Genomic DNA, 20,169 nt, shown 5'->3' with positions numbered 1-20,169 from the left:
ATCATATATCTTAGCAGTTTAAAATCCCTAAAGTTTAGGGTGTTCTGCCACTTCTCCACTTTCGTTTATCCATTGGCTTTCCAGCTTGCACCCCAAAATGAGTCATTCATTTGCCAGACAGATGGTGGGTGTGCTTGGCTTGTAAGGACAACGTGATACTGATCCAAAAGGGTTCATTTTCAAAACATAAAACTCTTCATATATTTTCAGGAAATGGATTGAGTACTTTTTTCAAGGACTGTCAAATATAGGGAAATTGGGGCTGATACATAAAACTTCTAGGAAAAAGTGAGTATTCAGTCAAATGAACAAGTCCATAATTCTGGATTTTAATCTTTTCCACTCAAATTTTACTTGAGGACTCATTTTTTTATAAACTGCTAGAGCAATCAGAAAGTCATAAATATTGAAGCTCAACTGTCACTCTGAGGAACATTTTATGATCTTTTAAGTTAAAAAAAAAGTACATTAAAATGAAAAACAATTCTGACATTTTGTGAGAACACATCAACCACCTCACTACACCCTACATTCTTACTAAATCATCAAAAATGATGAGTGACATTGAAGATGCTTCAAGCTCAGGGCCACAGCTACTCAATCAGTATTTTAATCTTTTAACTTTATTAGGAAATGGAAAATAAAGGGTAGAGACTTGACCCCAAAGACTTGTTTTCCTACTCTGCAAAGCTCATTTAATTCTGCAAAAGTGAGAATTATGTACCTTTCATTTATGCACCTACATAAATTTGGAAATCGAACAGACTTCCAAAATACACACACACATACACACACACACACACACACACACACACACACACACACACACACACAAACACACAAATGTGTGAACAGCCTCCTGCAGGGCGTACTAAACAGCATACCAATGTGTATTACAGAAATAAATTCAAATAATTAGTAATTCAGTGCCTTCTATCTACCTAGCTTTGCAACCTGGGTGGAAGAGACAAGATGCCCAGATATGCAACCATTAGATCAAATGTGTCATAAAGTTACATGTGCACAGAGGAAGGAAGGACATGGTACCATAGCTGTGACCTCTCTGGTCCTGTCAAATTAAAAGACTTGAAGGAGGATCTTCAAGGATCTCTCCACTAAATTACCGAGTATCACGGAACAGTGGATCCCAAACTCAGGACCAGTGACCAGAGCCAATGCCTGACCAAGTTTTCACCCAACCTCAGCAAACTGAGAAAAGTCATAATCACAAGACTAAGTCTGCTCAATTGGTCTGTTCAACTGGATAGCATCTCCTTTATGCAGTGATAGCTCTGTATTCTTTTATTACAACAAGATCCATGATAGTAAATTTTGGTTAGCGCCCTTATTTGACAGAAACAAAAATTAGCATCACTATGTCATTTCCCACAAAATGCAAAAATCTGGGGCACACTGACATACAATTCAGCTTCATGTGAGAATCAGAGTATTCACTTGTCATCAACAAGCCTGGATGTTTCTACTGAGTCAACTCAGTAAAAAATGAGTTGACTCAGTAAAAAACATCCAATGTCAGTACACAGGGCACAGTTATGATATCTTTTCACTGGGAACAAACAGTGAGTCTCTCAGGGAAAGGATGTTTGTCTCTAGAGTTGCAGGGGGACAAGAAGGACACCAGGGCTGTGATGACATCATCCTTCCTTTGGGATGGCATTGATGGTCCCTCATCACAGAAGAGTGAGCAGCCCCTCGGTGAAGGCCCACAGGGTGATGCTTCACATGCCAGAGGGTGGAAGAGTCTCAAGGAAGATGCTTTGTTCCAACAGGTGGTTACGTGAGCCACGCACACTCCCAAGGAGCCATAACCATGGGGGAGAGATTCACAGATTTTCCTCTGAATGTCAGCATGTTTGGGAACCTAAGACAAATGGCTCTTGTAGCAGGGACTTGTCAGATGTGGAGAGCAGTCACCCAATGGGACACACCAGCTGCTATAGCACAACAGTCATCTTCATGGGAGGAACTTGGCCTATGAACATTTTCCCAGGGGTTACATTGCGGAGGCCAGCCCTCCCAGACTGAGTCCTGGAAGCACACATAGCTGCCCTTCCTGAGTGTCAAGAGGAGATAAGGTTAGCCCCTACCTTGTTTCTGAGGGACATCAGAGAATGCAAATCAGGGAACTGCAAGCTTCTGCGTTTCACCTCTGACATGGTATGGATCCTTTTTAATGCTAAAATTTCACCTTGCGTTTCATGGCAGCCATTCAAGAACATGGGAGACTTTAGATGTTTCCAGGTTTCAGGGATAAGAACTAAAACCAAAAAAGTCAAATCCCATAAAAGTCTAGTCGTTCAAGCCGTTTCCTAGTTCTTGAAAATGTTAACTCAGTAAAAGGGATAGAGGTAAAATAGTGTATGAGTAAAGCTGGGAATAGGAACCAAGGTCTTTCTGTGCAAAGCCCATGCTCCTAGCCGTACCACCCCTTCTAGAGGGCTTGGGAGCAGCCAGGGCGCCTGTGGCAGGGCATAGCATGAGTAAAGGCCAGGCAGGAATGAGCAGGCCCAGAGAGTGACTGAGGGCTATATGTGGTCTGTGGAGTTGAACTGTGCGTGCACACTGGAGACAGCCTGGAAGGATCCTGGAGTAGACCACTGCCATTTGTAGACTGTGGGATTTTGAACAGGAAATGCTAGGGTAACTAAAAATAGAAGAGGTGAAATGGAAGGATCAATTAACAAGTAAATATTAAGGGGAAGAAAGACTAAAGAAAGTCACATTTTGAATGAAAGAAACATTTGTTTGTTTGTTTGTTTTATAGAGATGAAGTCTTGCTATGTTGCCTAGGCTGGTCTTGAACTCCTGGGCTCAAGCAGTCCGCCTGCATTGGTTTCCCAAAGTGCTGGAATTATAGGTGTGAGTCACTACACCCGGCCCGAATGCAGTAAGCATTTGTAGAGATAATTACATAAAATATTTTTGTGGACTTGCTGCACCGTGCGGGAGGGAGAACTCACATGTGACTATGAGGTTTCCATCTCAGCATCTGAGAGAAAACAACCTCAGTCTGAAAATGGGAATGCGAGGAAGAACAGAGGGACAGAGACTGAGACCAGCTTTAGGAAAGGTGGATTCTAGGTGACAGCCTTTACATGGGCACAGGAAGAGACAGGTCTGGGGAGACATGCCCAGGCTTTCTATCCAGAATCCTAAGAGACCACCAAAACATTGGCCAGATTTTATCAATAAATTTTTATTTCTGAAAACAATTCTACATTATGCCAGTCTCCATGCCAGGTCCTGGAAGTTTAAGTGATGAGCAGATCAAACACAAATCCTAACTTCTCTTACCAAATGGTCCTGACAGTAGGACAGAGTCCACACCACACAACAATCCACATATGAAAATACCAAAATAGCACAAGGGTGAGGAAAGCGTTAAATGGAAATAACCAAGCTCCTCATAGAAGGAGATCTGTATCTCACACAGTTTTACTTATAAACTGTTTTTGTATAGTCTGTCGGCTTATAATTGGCATCGTGATTTAACAGAAGAGGAAGCCTATACCCTATGTAGCACATAGTATTATTTTATAAATGCCATGCTCTGTGTTTGTGTTAACAGTTTATGCTTCATGACCCTCTAGGCTACACGAAGTTACAAATGTTTTTGGCTTTAGACAGTTACTTAGGGCTTCTCAGCCGAGTGTAATGACCTTTGAAGATTTCTATGGTTATTCTACTTCACAGGCACAAAGTTCTAAATCTGAAATCTCAGGGAGAATCGCAATTTTGCCTCTATCAGCTGTGAAATGAATTCTAAATGTGCTTCTGTTGCCATCTCCCTGGTGACATCCAGCTCTGCTAACTCCATAGATCATCTCAGACTCTTAATGGGGGTGGGAGAGGCATGGGAGGGGAGCAGGAAGAGGAAGAGGAAAGGGAGGAGGAGGAGAGGGAAAGGAGGAAGCAAGGAGAAGGGGACAAGGAAGAGGAGGGGGGAAAAGGAGAGGGAGGAGGAGACGGAGGAAGAGGGCTTTGATGTAAAATTCCCCTAGTTGATTAATCAGCTTCTTCATTGCCGGCCATGGTGGCACCCATCCCAGCCTGGAATATCTGAAACAGAGGAGCACAATGTCTGACATACGTAGCTCACCCTTGTTAATGTCAGAAAAATATATCAGTCGAGGAAAAGCATCAACATGGCCAAAATGACTGGCTTGATATCCAAAAATAAAATCACCAACAAGGCTGTAAACTATGGTGACAAATGGGAAATCTACACTCCCACAAATTGACCTTTCTTCCCCAAAGACTGTAAATCAGTTGACTCTCATAAAGCTGCCCAGTCAATCAGAGCCGTAGCAAGACAACCTCAGACGTCCACCTCAGCCAGCACTTTCTGCCACCACTCTTAAAACTATAGGGTTCACATGCTTTATTCGGAACTATCACTGAGTTCAGGGGCATGGTAAGCCTATCATGGACCTTCTCCCAAAAAACACGAAATGACCCATCTTCCTCAAAGACTCAGGCCACATAAACGGCTAGGACTTTTGTGCAGAGGCAATCTCTCTGAAAATAATAACTTCCTTACACTATAACAAAAAAATACAATGTGACTGTCTACTGTTTGTGGCAAGGATAAGCCTGATTCACACGCTGCAATCCTGTGTTTGTGTCTCTCTCCTTTTGGCCACGTTTTAAAATGTAATACCCTCTGCTTACTGAGATAGGGTTGTTTTTTGTTTGTTTTTTTTTTTAATTCAGGCATCTTCCATAAGTAATGTTTCATTATCCTCCACGATATCCTCCCTAAAAATCAATCAAATGTATTATATGACAATAATGACTTGAGACATCTTTAAAGTATGATGAGTTCATCGTACTCTATGAAGAGTAATGTCATCACTAGCCTCCAAGAAGGCCCAGGCTAGAGAAATTCTATCAATAAATATCTGTCATGTGCCTACCATGTGCTGGGAATGCATGCAGCACCCACAGATCTTAAGCCAACAGCATCAGGCCATGTCAATTTGATAGAGTCATCCCTTTGGAACGTGATGTTCCTTCCTTTAGGACACGCCTCCTTGCTGGAGACGCTCACTGGTAGAGCGCTCCTACTCGCGCTTTGATCATGTGTCCTTTTGTACACTTAGGTGATTCCTGCTTGTGTTGAGAATGAGAGAAATAAGGGAAAGTGCAACTATCACATCTGCCAAGGACCCACAGAGAGGAGCTGGAAAAACCCAAAACCCAAATCTGCTCTCCACCCCGCTCGGCCCCCATTTGCTCCCTTAATTCCCAACCCATTGGGAGTAGAATTCTTTTTTAAATATCCATATATTTTGTTTGTTTAACACATAAAAGAATTATACACTGTCATTAAAATTTTTAAACAATATGGAGGTAAAGCATAGAATTTTCATACCAAACACAGACACTAAAAAAGAAAGGAAAATAGCACATTGCTGACAGTTGCTGCCTCTTGCCCATTCGAAATATCATGAAAAAATATATTAGATAAAAACATTATTTTAAAACTTAGTATATCTTTTGTTTTGTTTTGTTTTTTGAGACAGGGTCTTGCTCTGTGGCACAGGCTAGAGTATAGCGGTCATAGCTCACTGCAGGCTCAAACTCCTGAGATCAAGTGCTCCTCCTGCCTCCTGAGTAGCTAGGACTATAGACACATGCCACCACACCTAGTTAATTCTTTTTAAAGTGTGTGTAGAGATAGAGTCTCATTATGTTGTCCAGGCTGGTCTCAAACTTCTGGTCTCAAGCAATCCTCCCACAGCCTAGAACCATTGAGGTTCTAGGAAAGATACAGCCTCCCAGTGCTGGAATTACAATCATGAGTTACTGTGCCCAGCTCCAAAATTATCATTTATCATTTAGTTTAGTTTCTTCCTATTCATTTGCGCTACTTTTTTTTTTCCTCAAAAGCTCCCACAGTTGCTATGTTCTTTCCAATATTAAGACATTTTGCTCAATTTAATTGTTTCAAACATTCCTTGATGTGTTCCCAAGTTTCAGTTCAGCTATGACTTGTGAATCAATTATTTGATGCTTTCTAGTATGAAGAATAGAGCGTGTGGTTGAGTCAGGCAGTCCCCAAGCTGTGGGGACAACATTCAGCCTTTCTTGGACTATCAAGAGGACCACATTTTACATTAGTTTTTGTTTACACCCACTGGAATATTTTATAGAGTAAATATAATATGATGATGATCCTAGGTACTTGCATGGTAAGTGACTGTTACGATTAATCGTTATTTTACTTTGTCATCCTTAATGAAATTTAAGTGGGATCTGTCTTGTATTTCCTATGGTCCCTTTTCCAGTCTGTTTTTTTGGTTACTCTTTCTCCTATCTCCTATCGAGAGCACCTTGGTCCTTTATGTTGTTATTTAGCATTTATATAGCTTTTTCTTTTTCACAGCACTTGAGAAACAAACTCCATGGCGAGCCTGATTTGTGGGTTAGGGAAGATTATAATTGCATTTTTATCATCATCCCTGTTAGAACTGAATACATTCACATAGTCAAAACTCCACTGGACTCTCAGGAAGGAGAACACTTGCTCAGATAAAACAGAGCCCTGCTGTTACAAAAGTTGCAGAAGTTTAAGGACATATAAAATATTTTAGCATGCCTTGATCTCAATATATAAAAGTGCAGCCCTTGCAAGGGGGCGCTGGGCTGGCCTTCTGGCACCCCAAACCATGACAAAGCCACAGGAGCACCTGGTGAGGAGGGACTCAACGCGTGGAATTGGCGTCTTCCCAGAGATGTGTGATGGCACGGAGATACTCAGCTGGGGTCTCTGCTATTTCATTTCCATTCCAACCGCCCCTGTTTCTAACAGTTTGCTAGCAAATGGCAAGAGCGTCATTTCCAATTGCGATTCCAGTTCAGGTATATCTCCTTTGTTGCACCAGCTGAGATAGAGAAAATAGTGCCAGTTGGTATTTTGTAAGCAGAGAAGTGGTCAAAAACCAAATGGATCTGGGTGTGGTGGTTCCTGCCTGTAATCCCAGCACTTTGGGAGGCCAAGATAGGAGAATTGCTTGAGCTCAGGAGTTTGAAACTAGCCTGGGCAACATTGTGAGACCCCCATCTCTACTGAAAAAATTTAAAAATAAGCCAGGCATGGTGACATGCACCTGTAGACCCATAGTCCCAGCTACTCTGGAGGCTGAACTGGGAGGACTGCATGAGCCCAGGGGGGTTAGGCTGTGATGACACCATTGTACCCCAGCCTGGGTGACAGAATGAGACTCAACTCTGACTCAAAAAAAAAAAAGCAACTTTGAGTTGTCTGGATGCTTTTGATATTCTAATTTTGAAAGCAGATAATAGAAATAACATTTCACAGATTACTTAAACTTTGAACAGACATAATTTTGATCTAAGAAATCTATAATGAACAATTACAAACATAGAAGCTTTTTCTGCCTGTTTTGAAAATATGGGGAATAAAACAGGACCTGCTAATAACAACTGGAATAAATGCTGCAGCTCCCCTCTTTGAATGCTTGTTGTGGCTGGTCTGGTGATAAAACAGAGATCTTGATAATCTCTTTGGATGATGGTTAGAAAATGCTGGTTGTGGTTTATAAAATGTAGCAAAATGAATTAATAATCAACATCTAGAAATAAGGTCATCCTTGAGTTTATACCCAAGTAGTGATGGCAGAGACACCAGTGGCTTGATTGCCAGAAAGAATGCCCTTGGGATTGCCCCCCAAGCATCCCTTGACTTCCCAAAAGGCTTCACCGCACATGCTCATGCACCCATTGTCAGAAGCTCTGGCACTCTGCACCAACCCAATCAGCTTCTTTTACATCTGCTTCTGCTTGTCCTGTCCCCCGCCATGATGCTATGGAGAACCCACACTACTCCCCTTGCAAGAGCCCCCCACTTTCAGCAGGTGGTGCTGCTCTGGAGGAACCAAGACTCAGTCCTCAAAGTGCCAGAACCTCTCTGAGCCCTGGGAAGACTCAGCCAGGATGGCCATCTCCTAACTAGGGGCCATGCATACTCACGTGAACACAAAAGACCTGTTTCTACCATCTGTCTCCAACAGGCCCAACAGCTTCTGATCTCCACTTTCCCAAAGCTTCAAAAAAATCAATCATGTAGAATTATTCCAGCATATTCTGATCATTAATCCTAGCAAAAAAAAAAGTTAACAAAAACTGAAATTCAGTCTTCAGGGATAACTAAAAACCAGAAACCATATTTTTCCTTTTATTCTGTTATCCTCATCTTTAATTCTCAGACTAGGACATCAAAGACAGTGCAGTCTCCCCTTGTTCTCTTGCTTTGGGAGAAGCTAGTGATCAAGTCCTGCAGATACTCATGCAGTCCTGCAGAAAGGCCCATGTGGGGGAAAGTGGGGTCCTCCTATTCACATGACAGGCATGTGAGTCAGCCACCTTGGAGTGAGATCTTCCAGCCCCAACTGAGGCCGAAAACCACTGTGTCCTCAGCCAGCATCTGACTGGAACTCTCGAGAGATCTGAGGCAGATTGCCCAGCCAAACCTCCCCCAAGTTCCTGACCCACAGAAGCTGCAAATGATGAAAAATGTTTATGATTGTCTTACAGTACTCAGTGGTCGAGTAACTTGTTCTTTATCCACAGATAATTAATACAGTTGTTTCTGTTTAACAGTCCTACGTTGACAACATTCAGCCTCGTTTTATCTTAAGGGGTATGATTATTCACGTGGCACATTCGAAGCTTAAAAAGTGGGCAAACTTGTAGACATCATCAATAAAGTGACATCAGAAGACATCATCAATAAAGTGGAAAAGAAGCTCACAGAATGAAAGGGAAAATTTTAAAATTATATATTTGACAAGTGGCTAATATCCAGAATATGTAAAGAACTCCTACAACCCAACAATAACCACAAACACACAACCTGATGGATGTGTGCAAGAATTCATGTCTGGGAGAGAACAGAGAGCCTAGAAAGGAATGACTGCACAGGAGCAATTTATTCTTAACAAAGATATGAAGGCAATACAGTGGAAAAAAGATAGCATTTTTTCAACCAATCATGGTAGGACAATTGGGTATTCTTACCCAAAAAAGTAAATAATTTCACTCTACATATTGCACCATATACAAAAATTAACTCAAAATGGATCACAGAACTCAAATGCAAAGGATTGAAAAAAAGAAAAATTTGTGTAAGGTTAGGGAAACATTTCTTAGACAAGACACCAAAGCCACTATGCTTGGAAGGAAAAGAATTATTAAATTGAACTTCATTAAAATTAAGACCTCCTGTTCATCAAAGGCATTGCTAAGAGAATAAAAAGACCAGAAAAAACTGAGAGAAAGTTTGGCAAATCACATTTCTGACAAAGGGCTTAAATTCACAATATATTTTAAAATTCTCAAAATTTACTAAGACCAACAACCCAATTGTTTAAATGAACTGAAGATTTGAACAGACACGGCACCCAAGAAGACATAGAGATCACAAATAAGTGCATGATCAGAGGATTAACGTCATCAACCATGAGGAAAATATAAATTAAAACCACAATGAGATGCCACTACATAATTGTATAATGGCCAAAATTAAAAAGAATGACCTTACGAAGTGTTAAAGTAACTGGGATTCTCATACATTGCTGATGTGACTTTAAAATGGTACAACCACCTTGGAAAATAATTCAGCAGGTTTTTTTAAACATTAGACACATACTAGAATATGAACGACTGTTCCATTTCAACATATTGATCTAAAAACAATGAAAGCAAAGGGTCGTACAAGCACTAGTACATGACTGCTCACACAGCCTAATTTGTAATGGCCCAAAATCAGAAACAGCACATGCATCCATCAATGGATAAATGAATTGTGGCTTCTCTGTAGGATGGAATACAATAAAAATGAACACATATGACCACATGGATGAACCTCAGAATGAGTGAAAGAAGCCAGACCAAAAGAACACGTACTATACAATTCTATGTGTATGCAATTCTAAAAAATACAAATTAAGCCATAGTGACAAAAAGTAAATCAGTGGTTGCCTGAGGATAGTAGAGGTACCAAAGAAAGGAAACAGGAAAAGGAATTTCAAAGAGGGAGGAAGAACCCTTTGCAGGTGATAGGCGCATTCAGTATTTGCTTGTAATAATGGTTTCACTGATATATACACATGTCAAAATGGGCCAAACTATACATATGAGCAGTTTCCTGGATATCGATTATTCCTCAATAAAGCTGATTTTACACCCTACCAAAAAGACAGCTGCACTCAGCACTCATATGATCATTGCAGCACTAGTCACAATAGCAAAAACATAGAACCAGCCCAGATGTCCATCGAAAGTGGACTGGATAAAGAAAGCGTGGTACATATACATGATGGAATACTACATAGCCATAAAGAAGACAAAATCATGTCCTTGGCAGCACCATGGATGCAGCAGGAGGCCATCACTCTAAGTGAACTATCACAGAAACAAAAAAGCTGAATACTGCATGTTCTCACTCATAAGTGGGCCCAGATCATTGGACACAAGCATCAAGGTAAGAATAGCAGACTTTAGACACTGCTAGAGGAAGGAAGGGAGAAGGGAGAAGGGGCACACAACAATGCACTGGGTACCAGGTCTACTATAAGGGTTTACTAGAAGCTGAAGCCTCACCTGCATGCAATTTAATTACGTAGAAAATTCTCACAAATACCCCAACTCTGAAATTAAATTAATATAAAAATAAAGCTGATTTTAAAATTAAGCTTACAAGCATTTTTTAAAATTAGATACGTTGTTCACTTCTTTAGGGATGTGTTTGTCCCATAGATATTGACAACATTAAATGCTGTCACAACATTACAAAAAATATACAAAATATTTGGACAAAAATACAATACAATATAAAATCAAAGAAAAAAATAACCCTTGTTCAAGACAGCCAGAAGAAGGTAGCCACCTGCAAACTGCGCTCGCAGCCTTGGGGAAGAAGGGAGAGGAAATCGCCTGTCATATGCTCCCCTTGTAGGACTGGATTAGCCTCCTCTCCTTACGATGAAGAGTTCCCACTGACTTCAAAGACATCTTCAGATCAGAGAAAAGTAGAGCGCAGCTGAATAATTGTACTGAGGTTGGGGCTCTCTTAAAGAGAGTCTCTTTTGAGCTGTATCCATGATGACATTATCATATTATCAATGATAAAAGGGCTGTGAGGTGGAACTCCTCGCCAGGAAAGCACTCTTCAGCATCAAAGGGGAGATGAGAAATGAATTCAAATCAAAGCAGCATCTTCAAAATCATGGGACAAGGATAATACAACTCCTTGCTGAGGAATGACTGTGACAAATTTGAAACTGTTTCTAATTGGCTGTGCTCGTTAGCACCAGTTTCTGGAGGGGGAACAAGAAGAAATATAACTGATGAAAGGGTAATCTATTGCTCAACCCACCTTATCACAATAGCTTAATATTGACACAAGTTCAGTTTGCCAGTGGGGATCATACCAGTGCACACGTAAAAATTACACCCTTATCCTATAATCCCAGCGCTTTGACAAGAGGATTACTTGCGTCCAGGAGTTTGAGACCAGCCTGGGCTACATAGCAAGACCTCATCTCAACAAAAATCTGATCTCTACAAAAAAATATCAAAAATCAAAAAATTGGCCAGGCGTGGTGGTATGTGTCTATAGTCCCAGCTACTTGGGAGGCTGAAGAAGAAAGGATCGCCTGAGCCTAGGAATCCAAGGCAGTGATGAGCCATGATTGTACAACTACACTCCAGCCTGGGTGACAGAGTGAGACCCTGACTTAAAAAAAAAAAATCACACTACTGATGTGACGTTGCCCACGTCATACAAATGCACAGGTCAGCCCCGTGGCCAGAGAAATGATCAACTCCCAAATAATACACTGAGACACTGAACAGGGGTTGCATTTTTAGAATAACCAAACAGTAGGATCTAAAATGTTGCTGGCAAAAGCAACAGTAATTAATGGATAGATTTATACAGTTTCATTAACCAGCAGGAGAAATGAATCTATCTGTTTTCCTCATGCTGTACACTAAAGACAATCTGTCAATTTGTCCTTATGAACTGAGCTAGAAACGTGATTTAATGTTCCTGGTCAATCAATTCAAAGACCTGATGAATATTCGAATTAAGGGAAGATTTAGCGTCGAGTGGTGCAAAGAAAATGAGACTTGAATTCTAAGGACCGCTGATATGAGGCTGAATGTATTGTGTGTTAATAAATATTTGGGCAACACAGAGAAAGGAGAGATTAACGCCAGTCTGTGTTGAATATGGGAGCATGTCATGATACACAAAGAACCAGAAAAGGGAGACGTAAAAAGAGAGAATACTTACAATGTGTTGCACACAGAAGGTGCTCAGAATAACAGTTTTTATTTCATTTATCATTCAGGAAGGTCTGCAGCTTTTAAAAACAAAAGAATATATCATTTGCTTTCTGCACCAAAAAAAAAAAGAAAGAAAGAAAGAAATGAATGTGTTCCTCAGGTCTCATAACTCTTTCTTCAACTGTTACAGGACGTCCATACCGGGTGCTCCCCAGCAGATGAAAATCTCTTGACTCCAGCTTGAGTGTGTTTGGGTCACTCTCCCCCAGTCTCACTTGTAAACACAGAACTCAGGACAGGATGAAAGCCAGCTCAGATGTGTAGGGACAGAAGCCTTCACATACTTATTTTAAGACTGAAGTTAGAATGAAGCCCTAAGCAGCCAACTGTAGCCACACCACCGGCTAACAGCCAGCACTGCTGTTTCATTGGACTCTGGGCTTACCTACCTGCTTCACAGGTAGAGGGCCAGCAGGGTCCCACCTGTTAGACATCCAGAAGCAGTGGGATTGCATATGTAGACCACAACAGCTGTGTGTTGTGGCAGGTTTCTCTGCAGAGAATGACTGGAAGCTTCTCTGGAGCAATTTCCACACCAGCGAAACATTCACTGTGCTTAGGCAGTAGCATCAAGTATATACAGTCACTTAATGTACTAATAACATGCAGGGAGCAGGTTATATGCAAATTGTGTATGTCAGGAGTAGGGTTGCCATATTTAGCAAGTAAAAACACAGGATACTGCTAAAAGGAAAAATGTGAGACAAATTAAATGGAACAGAATTTAACGGAGCAAGGAATGATTGGCCAATCAGGTGGCTTCAATCAATCGGGAGGCTTCTGGAACCAGAGCGGGCTCAGAGACTCCAGCATGGTCACGTGGTAGGAAATGATTTAGGGACAGAAAAGGGAAAGCAACCTGCAGAAAACAGAAGTGAGGTTCTCAAACAGCTGGACTGGTTAGAGCTCCACGTTCACCATATCTGCATCTCATTTGAACATTGGCCAAAGCTCAATGATTGGCACAACAGTCGGTGACAGCCTATTTACATGCCCAGCTATGTGACAGTTCACCATGTGAAAGGTCACAAAGAAATCTGTAGATAGAACCCCAAATATGCAAAGGGGCAGCTATGGGTTAAACTTAATTTCACAGATCCCAGCCAAACTAGAATTCCAGATGAGCAGCAAGTAATTTTTTAGTATACCTATTTCCCATGTAATATTAGCATTGCAAGTATCAATTATATTTGCAAATTATGTGTTGTTTATCTGAATTTAAAGTTTAACTAGGTGCCACATATTTTAACTGATAATAACTGGGAGGAATAAGAGAGTTTCAGAGAGTGGGTGGGATCAAACAAACAGGAGAGGACATTGAGGCAGCAGAACCGTATGAACAAAGGCAGAGGGTCGGTGCATTTTTTCAGGGGCAATGAGTGAGCAGAGCCGCACACATAAGCAGAGATTTCATGCAAGGGAATAGGATTTAAGAGCACTGCAGGACCCACTGTGGAGTGACTTAAGCAGTAGTCAACCTTCGTGTAACAGAAAGCGGGGTCTGGGTGGACTTCAAGAGCCAGCTGTTTAATCTCTTTGGTGGGAATGATCTTGTTTAGCAAAAGGCCTGGAGAGACATTTTGGTGACAGAAAGGCAGCCCTCAGAGTCTGGCTATCAGAACCTGATACAGACAATGAGAAAGCTGAATTGCTCTGCATGAAAGGGAGGAAGAAATTATGATTTTCTGGGACAGCCCTAAAAAGAAAGGTAAGAGAACAATTGTGTGGACGACAGTACCATGGCAGGAAACCAAAAGACAGGTGGAGGACATTTTGGCCAGGGAACAATGCCCTCCAGCAAGGAAAGGATTTAAAAGAACGCAAGTGGCCCAGTATTTCGTCTTGCAACATCCTCTGTGCTATCCGTCATCCAAGTCCCTGCCACTGCCTGAAAATCTTCAGCAAAAAGTTCGTGCTCAACTGATCTGCTGAGAAAGGTTTGAAAGATGAGAGCAACCTATACACCCATTTGAGTCTCTGCAGGAGAGAAAATAGAAAGCAACAAGAAGCCAGGAAGAGAGAAAGACCCCTCCCAATAGGGTGTGGAAGTGAAGGATGAATGTGTGATCACAGACCCCTAGAACTCCACAGGGGTCTTAAGGAGGACAGGGACATGTGATTTGAGACTGAAGCATTCAAAACACAGGCATTCCAGCTAACACCTGGTCCTGCGTGTGTAAGACAACCTCTAGCAACGCAACTTCTGATGACTCAGTAGTATACAAGGACACATTGATCTCCCAGGGTTCTTGCTTGACTCTTTCTTTCCACTTGGGACCTATTTTTAGGCATCTTCACGCCTTTGCCAATGTTCATTCAATCTCAAACAGAGATGGGACAACTCAGATTGATGTATGTTTCTTTTTTACCATCTCTGGCAAGAGATATTACAGAGACGTTTCCATTCCATGATTCCGTACGTGCTTACACTACTCTGAGTGTTTAAGTGAGAAATATGGCTTTGTTTCTACCCCGTTACCTCCATATATTTGAGCATGTGTTATGTACTCCCATACAAATACTCCAATCAACTCAAATAAAAATATTTGATTGTACTATTTCCTGGAGTGAGTAAATTTATTCCACAACCTATAAAAGATAATGAAACTCTTCTTGCAACTGCTTGCAATATTCTTCAACTGTGGTTCCAATGTTTTGCCCAAAACAAAGTACTAACTCATGATTCCAGTGATGAACAAACACAGTGTGTTGCTATTTTCCAGAATACCAAGACTTCAGAATGATTTTATTTGACCCACCACCTGGATGATTTAGGAGTGAGGGCTATTCCTTGACTATAATCATCGGTACTTGAGAAAGCTTCCTCCTGGTAGGAAACTCCATTCGAAAACATAGCATCTATAACCAAAGAGGTCTAATGAGTCTCTGGAAACAGGCGGGAATGGTCAGGATGTTTTATTTATGTTTAAATATGTATGTAAGGCTTGTGTCTAGAGGGAAACTAGCTGTTGCAGCTTTTGTATTTATTATGCTGCTTCTCTTTTACTGTTGCCTGGAAAACTACAAAAGACAGATTAGTGATTTGACATTATTCCTGGTGTATGTCCACAACTCTGCTGTTTTCTTTAAAGTGTTTGAGACAACAGCAAACCTAACCAGCACACTAGTATCTTTCCATTGGAAGATGGTAATGCAGAGCTCCCTGGCCAGTCTTCTGTTTAGCTAAACTAGTTTCCCTAGTGACCACTTACCAGCATGTTGACTCCCGCCCTTTTATTTATTGATATGACGTACCTGGCTAGCATCTGTCATGACCCTTTGAACCATTTCTGATGGAATTAGTCTCTTCCACCTTTTTGGGGGGGGAGGGGCAATAATTCCCATTTCTCTTTCAGAAACCCAAAGCTACAGAAAGCTACCTGTTAGCAGCAGCACTTTTTAAAATTGTTCCTATTTCAGTGCCATTATCAACAGATACATATGCATGCTCTGAATTTACTCACATTCATTTCATAATATAGCCTCTTATTAATTCAATAACTAACATGCCCAGAGGAACATGTGCATGTTTTGGGGACCAAACAAGAGGCTGGCCAGGCCTTTTATGGAAAAAATAGATCTACTCTTAACTTCATGGCATTAATAGTTTTAAAGAGTTTATTTATCCAAGTTTGACTAAAGTCACTAAGAGTGATACAACTTTCTTATAAGCTCTGAGGATTTTTGAGGCATATTTCCTCTTAAAGAAGTCACTTGTTCTTTATTCCCGATTCACCTGCCTCTCTGTTTCTGCTTTTTTGCTATTCCTTTGGCTTTACTCATTTGCACTTATCAAAGAGGTGTAAATTGATGAAAATTAAATACTTCCACTTTATTTAATTATCACAGATTTTAATTTTTTAAAAGTTTGGAACTACAACCTAAAATCAAATTTAAAGTTTTAATATTATCAGCTAATTGTGTTTCATTCTAATTCTCACTTTTAAAATTCTGTCTGAAGACAAATAAAATAGAATGCATCTCATGCAGAATATTTGTCAAAATGGAAGGGTGACATCACAGACTCCCAGGGAGGTTTTCTGAATGTCTGTGGTAAAGGGGGCATCACAGTGCAGGAGCCCCAAGACCACTGGTTTCCTTTCCTGTCCCCAAATGAATTGAGCAATTCAGAATCAGTGGCAAGGGCTAGAATATTACAAGACGATGCTGACTGTAGTCACCTGTCAAGGTAGACAGAAGTCAGAGGGGTGGAAAGCATTCGGGCCAGGCGGTGTTGATGGCTGGGAGACACACAGCAATGCAACTAACAATCCCTCGGGGACAATTCTCACTCTCAGCATCACTTAGCTACAATTCTAAGCACCCGGAATCTTAGAAAGGAAGGAACACAGAGGCAACCAAGGAATCGGGGCAGTCTTTGTGATTCGGCCTATTTTCTGCATCTTGTGTATTAACCGAGTCCTTCTTGGTGCCAGCATGCACCAAGTAACCATGGAGCATGAAAGGGACACGGTCCGATGGGGGAGAGGCCCATCGGAGAGACAGGTGCTGGGACAGAGTAAGAAAAGCGTACAGTCCCATGAGGAATATGAGATCAAGACTGTGTCTCAAATCCCACAGATCACTGGGCATGGCTCCAGGCCTGAGTTAGGGTCCATGGTCATTTTTAAAATACAGCAATTTTTCCTAAATATCACTAGTTTTGACTTCAGTCACTTACGTCTGGATCTCACTAAGGTTCCTGGCCATCATGTTCATTTAATCTTCTAAGTACAAATAAGACAAGGGGGTGGGTCAGTGCTCACACCAAAGGGTACCTAAAACAGAATTTGAACAAGAACCAGAGCCCCTGGGACGTCCACCTCAAGACCGACATTTTCTGGACAAAAGCAGCTGTGCTCTCTACCTCTTAGCACCACAGAGCTAGAAGGCCAATGCGAGCCTCTCCTTTCAGCAGACCCTTTTTCCTAAAGGTTCAGGCAATTCCCCTTACTGGTAATATACCCAGAAGAATACAAATCATTCTACAAAAAAGATACCTGCGCATTATGCTTACTGCAGCACTATTCACAGTAGCAAAAACATGGACCCAACCGTGCTGTTGATCAAAACTGGACTGGATAAAAAAATGTGGGACATATACACGATGGAATATTATACAGCCACAAAGAAAGACAAACTTATGGACTTCGCAGCAACATTAATGGATTTAGAGTCTATTATACTCAGTGATCTATCGCAGAAACAAAGAACAGAGCACCACATGTTCTCACTCATAAGTGGACCCTAAACATTTACCATAACACTATTAGAAAGGGATTGGCAGTAGCGGGACACTCCTGGGGGTGAGGGTGGCACATAACATCAATAATCTCAAACCAAGTGAAGTAAGGACTAAAGGGAGGCTCAGACCTTACCTGTACGATGTCCACTTGTATCCTAATCCTGAATTGTACTCCACATCTTTAAAATTAAAAAAAAAAGACTGGGCACAGTGGCTCACACCTATAATCCCAGCACTTTGGGAGGCCGAGGTGAGAGGACTGCCTGAGCCCACAGGTTTGAGACCCCATCTCTACAATAAATCAAAAAATTAGCCAATCGTGGTGGCTTGTGCCTAAAGTTCCAGCTACTTGGAAGGCTGAGGTGGAAGGATCGCCTGAACCCAGCAGGTTGAGGCTGCGGTGGCCGTGAGTGTGCCACTGCACTCCAGCCAGGGCAACGGAGTGAGACTGTGACTCAAAAAAAATAATGAATAAATTAAATTAAAATTTTTAAAACAGCTCCACTAGAGTCCAGCCAGGTCTAATGCTCATACTCGCCATTTCCAACCCCACACTCTTACTATTACTAACAACAGCCCTGCTATTCATAGTATCTGTTGTGTGGCAGGCGGTGTTCTAAGCCCTCTAGGGGTGTGGCTGTATCTAATCCTACAACCACACCCTTGATGGAGTGTACCTTACTGTTGCCATTTGCAGGCGAGGACTCTGAGACCCAGCGTGGATAAGTAACTTGCTCAATTCCAAAACTGACAGACGGGCAAAGCTTCCTACCCTGAACCCAAACCCACATGCCCTCCCATCCCTAGGGAACCATGCTCCTTCCCTCCATCAATCTTCTCCTTCCTTCACCCCAGGGAAACAGCTGGGACGCACCCTGTAACCCTACTTCATGCAGTGAATTACTGAATTTTGATCGGTATCTCCACTGCACAGAGAAAGCATCAGAACACCAGGTGTTGAATTTGGTAATGTCGGGTTGTCTCTCTATAGCTGAGAGAGAAGAATGGCTTGTTTATCCTCGTTCTTCCCAAGACTCCTGTTTCTGGAAGGGCTTTAAGCAATCGATGCCTTTAGAGGGGGGCCCATTCTCTCCAGTTTCAACACCTTCAGCTCACATTTAAAAACGTGAAATTTTTAAAAATCGTAATCATGATACAACAAAGGGATGAGAAAGTGGCTATAATGGTGAGTTGGATCTTTACTGACTCTGACAAATTAATTACCAAATTGGTCATTGAACCCCAGCCAGAAGCGGAAATGACTGAGAAGCCACAGGCTGATCTTACCACCCTCCTTGCCGTCATGAAACTTGCCTTGTTAACAAGTCACCCAATGGCCAGAGCAGCTGGAACCTGCCTGATATCTCTTCCTTTTCTTTTTTCAATGTCCAGTGCAATTTCAGCCAGGCGCTGTAGCTCACGCCTATAATCCCAGCACTTTGGGAGGCCAAGGCGGGAGGATCACTTGAACGCAGGAGTTGTTTTTATCAGCCTGGGCAATGTAGCTAGACCCCATCTCTATAAACAAACAAACGAACAAATAAATAAATAAGCTAGGTGTGGTGGAGCATGCTTCAGTCTCAGCTACTCAGGAGGCTGAGGCAGGAGGATTGCTTGAGCCCAGGAGTTCGAGACTAGCCTGGGCAACATAGTGAGACCCTGTCTCTACAAAAAAAAAAGCAGCCCAGTGTTGTGTCACATGCCAGCAGTCTCAGCTATTCAGGAGGCTGAGGTAGGAGGATCACCTGAGCCTAGGAGGTCGAGGCTGTGGTGAGCTGTGACGATGCCACTGTCCTCCAGCCTGGGCGACAGAGTGAGACCTTGACTCGCATACACAAACGATCCTGGTGCAATTCAAATCACGCTTTGAACACATAAACCAACAAATGACCTGGGTTTTGCTTTGTTTCTTCTGTTGCACAGAACCTGAAGCGGGTGGCGGAGACGTGGATGGACGAGTTTGCCGAGTACATCTACCAGCGGCGACCTGAGTACAGGCACCTGTCCACAGGGGACATCTCAGCCCAGAAGGAGTTGCGCAAGCAGCTCAAGTGCAAGGACTTCAAGTGGTTCATGGCTGCGGTGGCCTGGGACGTGCCTAAGTACTACCCTCCCGTGGAGCCCCCGCCTGCTGCCTGGGGGGAGGTAAGGAGCAGCTGCATGACAGCCGCCGTGGCCCAGGAGCTGTGGCCGCAGAGACATGGCCCTCTCCCCTGGGCTGGGGCGGGATGGAGGGAGGAGCTATTGACACCCTCACCCTTTCTCCTGCAGCCCAGTAGGACTCATGTTCAACATATCAGGTGCACGAATGTCCGCCCTCTTCTTAGCAACAATGTCAGCTCTCAACTCAGAACTATCAGCCACTGTTCATTCCCTAATGGGATGTTTTAGATTATTATTTTAAAGTTGTAGGGTACAACTCAGGGTTAGGTATACAAATGGTCATTGTGTAGGTAAAGTTTGGGCCTCACTTTGGTCCCCACTTCACCTGGTTTGAGATCAGGTACCCTTTTTTTTTTTTTTTTTTG

The 20,169-nt window shown here is 42.2% G+C and overlaps 1 protein-coding gene across 1 annotated transcript in view; it reads left to right on the top strand.

Moving 5' to 3' along the window:
- GALNTL6 (polypeptide N-acetylgalactosaminyltransferase like 6) overlaps positions 1-20,169 on the top strand; it is a 217,525-nt gene that overhangs the window by 131,440 nt on the left and 65,916 nt on the right. The window contains exon 5 of the mRNA XM_008058390.2: positions 19,565-19,786. Coding sequence (XP_008056581.1) covers positions 19,565-19,786 — 222 coding nt within the window. The remainder of the gene's footprint in view (positions 1-19,564; positions 19,787-20,169) is intronic.

The sequence above is a fragment of the Carlito syrichta genome, unplaced genomic scaffold, assembly GCF_000164805.1.
Source record: "Carlito syrichta isolate Samal-C Ts95f unplaced genomic scaffold, Tarsius_syrichta-2.0.1 Scaffold303317, whole genome shotgun sequence".
Taxonomy (NCBI): domain Eukaryota; kingdom Metazoa; phylum Chordata; class Mammalia; order Primates; family Tarsiidae; genus Carlito; species Carlito syrichta.
This window is presented reverse-complemented; position numbering and strand designations above follow the sequence as displayed.